This window comes from Octopus bimaculoides, chromosome 13 (assembly GCF_001194135.2).
Source record: "Octopus bimaculoides isolate UCB-OBI-ISO-001 chromosome 13, ASM119413v2, whole genome shotgun sequence".
In the NCBI taxonomy this organism is placed as follows: Eukaryota; Metazoa; Mollusca; class Cephalopoda; order Octopoda; family Octopodidae; genus Octopus; species Octopus bimaculoides.
Window position 1 is genome coordinate 46765067 of NC_068993.1, and position 9445 is coordinate 46774511.

At 40.1% G+C, this 9445-nt stretch overlaps 1 protein-coding gene and 1 non-coding gene across 8 annotated transcripts in view; both read left to right on the forward strand.

Moving 5' to 3' along the window:
* The window catches only part of LOC106869699 (E3 ubiquitin-protein ligase MYCBP2), a 145882-nt gene that overhangs the window by 65394 nt on the left and 71043 nt on the right, over positions 1-9445 (forward strand). For all 7 annotated transcript variants that reach the window (XM_052972468.1, XM_052972462.1, XM_052972464.1 and 4 more), the window contains exons 46-52: positions 765-909; positions 2108-2299; positions 3753-3924; positions 4751-4839; positions 6056-6172; positions 7581-7806; positions 8906-9033. In XM_052972468.1, the coding sequence (XP_052828428.1) occupies positions 765-909; positions 2108-2299; positions 3753-3924; positions 4751-4839; positions 6056-6172; positions 7581-7806; positions 8906-9033 (1069 nt within the window). The remainder of the gene's footprint in view (positions 1-764; positions 910-2107; positions 2300-3752; positions 3925-4750; positions 4840-6055; positions 6173-7580; positions 7807-8905; positions 9034-9445) is intronic.
* LOC128249334 (U6 spliceosomal RNA) lies at positions 6743-6847 on the forward strand. Its single transcript, XR_008265431.1, has one exon. It is a non-coding gene; the product is annotated as a U6 spliceosomal RNA (small nuclear RNA).

Consider the following 9445-nt stretch of genomic DNA (forward strand, 5'->3'; position numbering starts at 1 on the left):
TCTCTGCCTCCTCCTCTTTCTCTCTGCCTCCTCCTCTTTCTCTCTGCCTCCTCCTCTTTCTCTCTGCCTCCTCCTCTTTCTCTCTGCCTCCTCCTCTTTCTCTCTGCCTCCTCCTCTCTCTCTCTGCCTCCTCCTCTCTCTCTCTGCCTCTTCCTCTCTCTCTGTGCCTCTTCCTCTCTCTCTCTGCCTCTTCCTCTCTCTCTCTGCCTCCTCTCTCTCTGCCTCCTCTCTCTGTGCCTCCTACTCTCTCCTTCCTACTCTCTGCCTCCTCTCTCTGCGCCTCCTCTCTCTCTGCCTCCTCTATCTCCCTCTCTCTCTCACTCACTCTCTCTCTCTGATTGATACCCTGCCTATAGCCAATATTGGAGTTCTACTCAGTCTAGATGAACCTGTTGTAGGCCCCTCGACCCCACAGGTCTTCAGTCTGTCTTGCCACCTAAATGCTGGTCGCTTTGCTCATCACACTGAGCTAAACCCAATCATTAAACAGCCCCGTGACCCTTCCTCTCTTCTGTTTTTTTTCCCTTCCACACTCCCCTTTTCTCTACTCTTCGTTCTACTCTCATCCTTACTCTTCCATCCACATCCCTCTCTCCTGCTTTTCCTTCCCACCATTCCTTCTTCCACTGCTCCTCTTCCCCCACAATGACACTCTTTCCTATACTCTTGCCTCCCCTCTGTCCTCTCACCTCAACACCTCTGCCCCTCCCACCACGATGTTGTCCTGTTTGATGATAGTATCGTTGCCTTTTATGTTCTTCCAGTTGGCTACAACCAGACTCTTATGTGGACCCGCGTCAGTGTGAGGTGATCTACAATAAGGAAGAGTTGAAGTGCAGCTGGCCTGCCATTCTCACTGTCCTCACCAAAGACCAGTATGGCCAGGTGGTACATGTACCTAACCTCAAGGTAAGCTCACTCCTTAACACTGTCCTCTTGATCAATGCGGGACAATAACTTGTCCCTCCTACTCGTTTTACAGTAAAGAAGTACATCATAACAGTTTGATGAGGAGGCCTTGCAGTTGCTTGATCTGCTATAACTAGTAGCTAAACCTTCATGAAATATCTCATTGCCTTAAATATGAGAAGGACATAGATATTATAGTCCTAGATGCTCTTAGAGATATAGTGGTTGTGGTAGAATACCTTTGATCATGGATTTGCTGGAATAGGGCCGTCCTGGGGCAAAACAACACTTCACTGCGCCTCATTGCATCACACTACAACAATGTACTATATCACACCATGTCTCTTTTTGACAACACACCTCAGCTCATAGCACACCATGGCTCGCGACATGACACGCCATGGCTCGCGACATGCCACGGCTTACATGACACAACATGCCACGGCTTGTGACACGACACGCCACGGTTCGCAACATGCCACGGCTCACAACACGACACGGCTCGCGACACGCCACGCCATGCCACGCCATGGCTTGCGACATGACACACCATGCCACGGCTCGCGACACGACATGCCATGGCTTGTGACATGACATGCCATGGCTCGCGACATGACATGCTATGGCTTGCAACACGACATGCCATGGCTCGCGACATGAAATGCCATGGCTTGTGAAATGCCACGACTTGCAACACGCCTCCGCTTGCATCATGCTATGGCTTGCAATTTCCCGCAGTTTGCAAGACCCAAGTACTCAGTCCCACAACTCATAACACCTCACCATTTGCAACACCCCACCACCCACTACTCGCAACATCCCCAACTTGCAGCACCCTACTACTCACAATGCCCCACCGCACGCAGCACCCAACAGCTCTCAACACCATATAGCTCCCAACACCATACAGCTCCCAACATCTTTCAGCTTTCAACACCACACAACACTATATACAGCAGCATAACGTACCACACCTCACAACATTGACACCTCATTTCACCACAACACAATGTCTCTCTTCATCTTACAACAACACATCATACTGTTCTGCAACACAACTCATAAGTTAAAACAGCATTTCTTGCCAGAATATGAACCACGCAATGCAAATGTGGTGTGAACTGTCTCTACCAAACCCTCTTATATACTGATAGTGTTTATATTAATTCACATCCCGTTATTTTGATTGAATTTGAAGGTGGAAGTTCGAGCAATACCGATTGACTTGAAGGAAACCAGTGGAGAAGACTTCAAGAAAATGAGGCGCTTAAGCAAGCAGGATGAAGGGGACATGACATTTGGTGGGCACCTGCCTCCACCACTGGACATACCATATGAAGTAACAGTGAAAGACAGAAAAGACATCTTCCATTCAATCTGTATGATGAAGGTAAGGTTTTCTCGATTGTTTTTATTTTCGCGTTGTTGTTGTGTTGTACTTTAGCTTCGCATGAACTCTTGTCAACCCAGACCATTCCATCTTTTGAAGGAAATCTAGTTGTGCTATATTATTCAATGTTTCCTTCCCGCAACATTAAAACAGTTGCGTGTGTTTTGAGGTGTACATTGCTGCTTTTTCTGGCAGATTGTAAATGCTGCCTCATGGTTTATCAGGATGATAGGGGTAGTTGGCATCATATGGTTGGTATCATAAGTTTATCAAACTGAGGAAGCTGAGTATATGTTGCTACTACATCTGCTTGAACTTAATAATTACTGTAAAAATTGAACTCACAACCATGTTAATAGTGTGGTACTGTTAAACTTTCAGATACAATAGGAAAACGAAATCACATTAAGTAGTGATGTTAAGATGTGAGGTTTGTTAAAATGTGATATTTATTAAAATATGATGTGGTGTTAAGATGGGATGTGTTAAATGGTTTCGTTTTTATTTCTACTGGATTTATAGAAGGTTGACTTGTGGTTAGGCGATTTGACTCATGGCCCTAAGGTCATTGGTTCAATTCCTAGATTGGGTAGATGTTGTGTTCTTGTGAGAAGGTAGTTCATTTTATATTGCTTCAGTCTACGCAACTGTAAACATGTACAAGTTGTTGCTGGTGCTGCCATCCCACCTCAAGCGGTCACATCCTGGATAGGGTGGGGGTGGGGGGTTGCAAGTGTCTATGTCTTCTTGTGATTACATAAGCACCTAAAACAATTAGCAAAAGTAAGATATGTTACCAAGCCCTACTTGCACTCTTAATATATTTAGGAAAGGCATAACTATCATAACTTCCTACTGTTACAAAAATGAAATAGTTTGATTGAACAGAAGTATGATCAGAGACATTCCAGTTATGATCCTCTCTCATTGTTCTTTCAGGCATAGTGTTATTTAGGACTGCAATATCCAAATATGCTTCTTTTTAAAAACTTTGAGGTGTGTTGAGAGAAATTTTGCTGCTATTTGTAGTGACCACAGAGGCTTTCTTTCTTTCTCTCTCTCTAGTTTGTGGAGTTCATTCTTCCATTTTCTCCACCCTCTATTCTTGAGTAAGGTCCTTATCAGAAGCAACTGTTGTTACAATTTCTGGATGAATTCCCAAGTATGACCAACTGAAGCTATGGATATTACCCAACTGTGTCGGCCTTGGTCTATCCCTCAGTCTCTTGCCAGTTGGCTTCACTTTAAGAATCTGTCTTACAGGACTTTCCTGTAACATTCTAATCATGTCCGTAGTACCAGAGCTGTGTGATCTCTCAATGTAGAAAAGTAGTGACTCGACCTGGAGAGACTCCTAGATCCCTGACCTCCCCACCCTGTTGAATAACGTTACTCTACACACTTTTTTTGGAAAACCCCATCTATCATTAATTTTTCTCTGTTTCTGTTTCAGGTTTATGAAAACTATTCATTTGAGGAGTTGCGTTATGCTGCCCCGGCTGTGCCACGCCCCAGTGAGAACATGCTAGTTCGTTCTAGCAATGATGGCTCCTACAACTGTAACTGGACCCCAGGCAGTGTTGGCTTTTACAACATCTATGTTACTGTTGATGGCTTCGATGCAGGTACGACCAGAACCCTCACCACCCCCACCATCTCTTCTCTTACTCTTTTACTTGTTTTAGTCATTTGACTGTAGCCATGCTGGAGTACCACCTTGAAAAATTTCAGTTGAACAAATTGACCCCAGGACTTACTCGTTGTAAACTTAGTACTTATATCTATCAGTCTCTTTTGTTGAACTGCTAAATTACAAGGACATAAACAGACCAGCATCAGTTGTCATACTCATACACAAATATAAATAAATATATAGCCTGAACAGGATAAACTACCCCTATTTTGCAGAAAAAAGTGTAGGTGGTTAGCTATGAGACTCGAACTCACACCTCCGCGATTACGCTTCGCGGTGATCTGACCGATTGAGCTTAACTCCACCACTTTAGTGGGGGAGTTCGAGTCTCATAGCTAACCACCTACACTTTTTTCTGCAAAATAGGGGTAGTTTATCCTGTGATTGAGAATTTAAAAAATCACTTCTTTAACTGTCTAAGACATCTCAACGCTTCTAAAAGCAAACTTCGTTTGTTTATGTTTACCGAAATTTGAATTTAAATATATATATATATATATATATATATACACACACATGCACGCACAAACATACATGATGGGCTTCTTTCAGTTTCCATCTACCAGATCCACTCACTATTCTCTAACCTCAAATATTTATCTTTGCATCATCTGTTTGTATACCAACCCGTGAGCTCCTATTTTATTTATAATCCTCAGTTTGATATATACTTGCCCTGTCCATCACTGACCTACCAGTTCTTACAATAATTTTGTATGTTTCTTTAACCATAATCTTTTGTTTCTGGAAACTTGCAGGAGAATCGTTCAAAGTCGATGTCCGTGAACCCCCTCAAGGAGTTACTCCACCATTACAGGCAGGCAAGAAATCACATCAACCTAACAAGGTAGGTAGTGAAAGGATTTTTTCTCATTACACTTTGGTTTGTTTGTTTGTTTCTTTTTTTATTTTAATTTTCACATTTTTGTCCTCTAATTTGCTTCATTTTGTCACTGTGTGACATCATCATTGTTATGACTTTTGTTTCTCCATACTGGTATGTCTTGGATGGACAGGAGTGTAGTTTGATGTAATAACTAATTGTTTCCAGTCCTGTGCTGTCTTGTCCTGTGAGGCCATTAGATCCTGACTCAGAATCTCATTACTTCTTCCTGTCTCACTTGGGGTGGTGACAGGGTGGGGCATAGTCAGTTGAGCCTGTTCCAGTATATAACTGGTACATGTGTTATTGATCCTAGAATCATGAAAAGCAAAGTTGTTGTTAAAGTTTAACCCCAGTTCAGCTTTGATTGAGCAGGGCTGTAATCAAAGGCATTCTAGTTATTATCATCATCCTGTTTTTTTTCCTTAAAATATAGTATGAACCCTCTATCCAATGATGGACACTGGCTGGTTTGGACTTGCCGAGTGCCTTTAATTTGTCACAAGGAGAAAAGATATCATTTTACTAGCTTTGGTGGTATTTTTAACTCAAAATATAGAACAAAATTCAATCATTCAAAATTGTTTTCATGGCTACTGCTTACATCCTAAGAAAAACATTGTCAACCTGAAAATCCTGGATTCTCTTAAAATTCTTTAAAAATTAAAAATATCACAAATTTAACAGAATTTTAGTTCTAAGATTCTGGTCTCCTTTCCCCACAATATATCATTGCTAATCATAATTAACACTAATCATAACTTGCTATCACTTGAGGTTTCTGTGAGAGATTTATAACAGCTCATATAAAACAAAGCTATAATAATGTAGTAGTAGTAGTAGTAGTAGTAGTAGTTATCATAATATTGTAGTAGTAATAATAATAATCCTTTCTACTATAGGCGCAAAGCCTGAAATTTAGAGTAAGAGGACTAGTAAATTACATTGACCCCAGTGTTTCACTGGTACTTAATTTATCAACCCTGAAAAGATGAAAGGCTAAGTTGACCTTGGTGGAGTTTGAACACAGAATGTAGCAGCAGGCGAAATACCATTAAGCATTTTATCCAGCATACTAACGATTCTGACAGCTCGCCACCTTAATAATAATACTAATAATGGTAATAAAAAAATTTTCTTGGCATTTTCAGTAAAAAAAATTTTTTTATTTTTCTTACAGATGCGTCGATTTGTTGGGAAAAACAGCTCAGGTCTTCGTATTCGTATCAACCCATCTCTACAAAGTGAGCAGATAGGAACTATCAAACCTGATGGAACCATTTCTTTTGTAGATGAGGTAAAGGATTCTTTGATCTTTTATTCTTTGTTGTGTTGTTGTTTAACCCCAGGTCAGACTTCACTGAGTAGATACTGGATGAGATTCTAGCCATGATCATTCCATATCATGAGTAGATTTAGTATGTCTTGGATTATATTATTCAGTCTGATATTCTGTTTTGAAGACTTATGTGATTTGAATGAAGTGTGTCTATTTTGAAGGTATGAGATGTTGAGGCATAGCTGTTTTGACACCACCTGTTTGGCATGGCTGATTCGACACTTATTTAACATCAGACCTTTTAATGTTTCTCTCTTTCTCCCCCCCCCCCTCTCTCTTCTCTCCTTATGTGTATATTTCTCTGCATGCATGTGTTTGTGTATTTGCTTCCAGCATCAAAAGAACTGTTGCCAAAACAGGCTGAATATCCAGTTAGCTCATTTTGCTATTTTGTGCAGATTGATTATGTACTCCATATTCATCTGGAATAAAAGGAATAAAGACTCACTTCGGTCACGGATGACCATGGGATTGCACTTAGAAAGTTCCCCCTCCTAGGCGCAAGTCAGAGCAAGGTTGTTTATGGAAGACTGCTTCAGCAGTACATATACTAAAATTGGAACAATACAGAGAAGATTAGTGTGGGCCCTGGGCAAAGATGACATGCAAATTTGTGTAACATTCTATATTTTTTTAAATAGATGCAGGCGTGGCTGTGTGGTAGAAGGCTTGCTTCCCAACCACATGGTTTCGGGTTCAGTCCCACTGCATGGCATGTTGGGTCAGTGTCTTCAACTATAGCCTCAGGCTGACCAAAGCCTTGTAAGTGGATTTGGTAGATGGAAACTGAAATAAGCCTGTCATATATATATATATATATATATATATATATATATATGGGGAGAATTCAAAAAAAAAACAACAGACGAAGACAGGTGGTGTAGAAAACAAATAGATGTATTAGTATAACGCTTGGGAATTGAAAAAGTCTTTAACGTTTTGAGCCTACGCTCTTCCACAGAAAGGAACACAGAAAGAAATAAGGAGAGAAAAAATGTGTGTAGTGGTTAGCGATCTATCATGGCGAATATATATATATATTTGTGTGTGTGTCTTTGTTTGTTCCCACACAACCATTTGACAACTGGTGGTGGTGTGTTTACGTCCCCATAACTTAATGGTTTGGTAAAAGACTCTGATACAATAAGTACTCTGCTTCAAAAAAGAAATAAGTCCTAGGGTCAATTTGTTAGACTAAAACCCTTAAAGGTAATGCCCCAACATGGCTGCAGTCAAATGACTGAAGACAAGTAAAAGATGCTCATTACACATGCTTGTACATGCACTCACATTGTGTTTTTATACACACACACAACAATAGTTTATCAAGTTTGCACTAATCTACCTGTTGTTCTTGTTGTTACAGATTCACAATGACGATGGTGTCTGGGTGAGACTTAGTGGGGAGAGCATAAAAGAATGGTGTGGTGTGAATGGCTTCACTGAAGCCTGGTGTCTGCAGTATAACCAACATCTTGGTAAAACTCTGCTTATTCCCATTGAAGAACCGAAATCCATTCTTGATGAAATTATCAAAGAAACTTTGCTGAGGAAAATACCAGAATTTGTGCAAGAATCCAGAATTCGTAAAGGTTGTTGTCATTATTTTATTTTTGATTGATTTTTGTTGTTGTTATTACTGATGCTGTTGTTCTTGTTAGTGGTTTGGTTCAAATTGAGCTGATCCCATGATCAATGGTTTTCCAAATCTGACCATTCACTATACTGGACTATATTACCTGAGCTCCCCGACTTACCAGTTTTCAGTCAAATCGTCCAGCCCATGCTATCATGGAAAGTGAACATTAAACAATGATCATGATATATACACATGCACATAAACCCACTAGTGTGTGTTTGTGTTTATCTGTGTCTGGACATTATAAAGTGGTTGTAAACAAACATCATTGTTATACAAGCAAGGTCGTTCATTTCCAGTCTTCTGTGAAAAACATGTCTAACCATGGGGAAATGTTACTGATGGGTGGTGACAAGAAGGGCATCTGGCTGTAGAAAATCTAGTTCAACTAATTCCATCTGACCCATACATGTACGGAAAAGTGGATGTTAAATGATGATAAAGTATTATCTATGTTGTATTCATGTGTGAGAACAGAAAGATATATGAGTTGTATATCTGCAAAATATAATGTGTTGCTGTTTTCCATAGCATGTATGTGAAAGAGAAATGGAATGAGAGCAAATGCGAGGTAAGCAAATACCTTTTAACAGCCTGCTGTAGAGCAAAACTTCTAATTTCATTAAGACAGCTATGATGAGAGAATCAAATTAATGGTTATTTATAAGAAAAAAACGATGAATGTTTAAGAATGTTTTTTTTTTCTGCATTTGATGTGAGAATAGAAAGAAACCCTTGAAGTTAACCAACATCTTAAAACAAAATATGACTGACTGAAATATGACAGCCATCACAAAATATGACTGACTGAAATAAATGTCAGATTTGTTTACCTGCCTGCATAGACAGTTTACTGCATGGTCTTATTACCAAATATGGTATGTTGGCTAAAAGTAACACCTTAAGCATGACACAGATGTCTGAGACATTGTAGGATTAACTCCAAGAGAGATCTGCTTCCTAAGTTTATTGTATAGTTTGAGTGTGTGTGAAAACTGGAATAAAAGATTACATTGGCTCTCAGTTGTAAACTTGTATTGTTGTCATTTCAGGTGGACCTGGTGGCTATCAGGTGGTCAAATGTGGCTCTTCAGGCCACAACATTAGATGTCGGCCGAGTAAGAAAGCCACACCAATAGGAATGTTAGTTCTAGGTAACCAGCTCACAGCAACAGAGGATGTAAGTACCGTTTGACCTTTTGTACCACCACTTCTATTATTCACTACTACCAATGAATAATACAAACCACTGTTTCTACTTCTAACAGTATTGCCAACATGTTTTCTTAGTCAAAACTTCCACCATCTCTACTACGTCTTGATTTGTTAGATACTCTGATGATTTTGCCAGTTTGCTGTTCACCATAAAGTCTCTAGTGGTATTATTAAGATATGATAGATGACAAAATAGTAGTGCAGAGCTGGTCAAAACACCCACCTGTCTTACTTTGCACCAATCTTGATAACACTTTGTCTGCTTTGACAAGCTGCCTTGACAAGCTGCCTTGACAAGCTGCTTTGACAAGCTGCTTTGACAAGCTGCTTTGACAAGCTGCTTTGACAAGCTGCTTTGACAAGCTGCCTTGACAAGC